Below are 1976 nucleotides of genomic sequence, written 5' to 3' on the forward strand. Positions count from 1 at the left end.
ATGGTGCTAAACCGTCAGGAGATGGTGACTGTCACAGCCAGTGCTGCTCTGCACCCCAGTGCACAGAGAGCTCCCAGCAGCCAGGACACACGACTTCAGGAAACAGTCCTGGCCCACATTTGGCTCAGCCCATGAACAGAGTCAGGCAGAAACATAACACCCTGGATGCAGAGAGAGCTGGCTGCCTGACAAACACTGCTGCTCTCCCTCCCCATGCCACACAGGGGGTAGCTCGGGACAGCAAACCAACCACTCTGTTGCCACCATCACCCGTGGTGGCCACACACCAAGAACAAAACACATTTGGTCTTCAATTTTAACACAAAGAAATAACAAAACCAAACCTAGGGCACACAGCCCCTGCATGAACCAAGAGCAACCAAACAGCAGAAGTTTCAGCAGTGCTGTCCTCCCTGTTAGATAACTGACTTAATGTCTTGCTTTAAAGCTGACAACTAAAAAAAGTCCCACCCTCCTTCAGGGTGGGCATTCAAGGTTCCCTGGAATTGTTTGTGATGGCTCTAAAGGCTGGTACATGGAACAGCAGTTCCCTGCCCTGCCAGCGGATGCATTAGGCACTAAGCAGCCTGGGGACAGAAGGTTTCTCTAGCACATTAAGGCACTTCAGCACCAATTCACTTCCTTTGCAGTCTGAATCATACCCATGCTCAGAGAGCTATTTTGGGGGGATAAAAGGCTTAAGGCTTCTGGGGGTAACAGTGCCCAAGGGGGAGTGTTTTCAGAGTCTTTTAGTGTTGCTTTATTCCCTAACTCCTGTTGGCTGCTGGAAGACTCTGGTTGCGTTTCCCTGTCCTGCTTTCCTGCTCTGTGAACAGCTACACAAGCCCAAACTGAGCACAGGGCATCTGTGGAGCCCGAAGCACCCCAACATAATTAGCAGCAGCATAATTGAAAGACCTGCTTGCCTGTGTAGTCCACACATCCCTGAACACTGATAATCCTCTGGTCTTACTAGTCACACAGGATCTGAGCAGAGAACTTATCAGAAAGACTACGGTATACATTTCCTTTTAGTGACAATTTTAACTGTCACATTTGCATGTTCAGCATTTGACATGCCTGGAAGGCAATTCCAAATTCATCTCCCAGCATCAGAGACCACACCAGCCCCAGCAAACACAGCACAAACACATTCCACAAGATCAAAGCTACTGCAAAGCCTGACACGGAAGCCCCAAACGATTCCAGTTAGCCAGTCAGCAGTGAAACACTTCTGGCAACAAACCAACCCCCCGATTCCTCAGAGATTGGATAAGTCACATGTCTTGCACCCGAGCATAGGGATGGTAAAGTGCTGAATAGGTTTTGGGTTGTAGGAGCTCTAGACTCCCGAGGGTTTCAAGTCTTCTTTTCCTGCCTTACTGTGGGGAGGGTACTTTACTGGGTGATGCAGTTGTCTCCCATGTCCTGAGCGTATCTGTCAGATATCGCCGTCCTTAAATCCTCCACCTCTTTGTGAAGCTGCTTTACCTCCACCAGTTTCTTTGCAAGTCCATCAGGACTCAGCAGGTCATCCTTCTCCTTCACTGAGTGCTGCACAGCTGTGGAGACAGAGGAGGGAGTTATCCCACACACAATCCCGACCCAGGATCACACACATTTGCAAGAGAGCCCAAAAAACCCAGTAGACATTTGTAGAAGAGGCACTGCTTAATGTTTCTTTACTACAGCACGTGCCTTTAGAGCGAGCCAACCACAGGAGGAGGGTTCAGAATCCCAGAAAGAACCTTCCATGCTCTATGTGAGTTATTTAACTCTGCCACATCACAGGAACCAAAGGGTTTGTTCTGCCGTCGCCCCGCACACTTACAGTGAATGCCCAGGAGCAGGGAGAGGTTGGGATCCTTGCCCTGAGCCCTCTGGGTGACAATGCTGTAGACGGCCTGCAGGTCCTGCAGGCAGCTGGCCAGCTGGCAGTGCAGCTCCTGGGCGAGGCGGGCCGTGTCGGCGGGCAG

The 1976-nt window shown here is 50.8% G+C and overlaps 1 protein-coding gene across 1 annotated transcript in view; it reads right to left on the reverse strand.

The window, feature by feature from the left end:
- Positions 1 to 1398: 1398 nt before the first annotated feature.
- Positions 1399 to 1976, reverse strand: part of CEP85 (centrosomal protein 85kDa) — a 9578-nt gene continuing 9000 nt past the window's right edge. The window contains 2 exon segments of the mRNA XM_008950357.1: positions 1399 to 1562; positions 1832 to 1972. Coding sequence (XP_008948605.1) covers positions 1399 to 1562; positions 1832 to 1972 — 305 coding nt within the window.

This window comes from Merops nubicus, unplaced genomic scaffold (genome assembly GCF_000691845.1).
Source record: "Merops nubicus isolate BGI_N331 unplaced genomic scaffold, ASM69184v1 scaffold15462, whole genome shotgun sequence".
Classification (NCBI taxonomy): domain Eukaryota; kingdom Metazoa; phylum Chordata; class Aves; order Coraciiformes; family Meropidae; genus Merops; species Merops nubicus.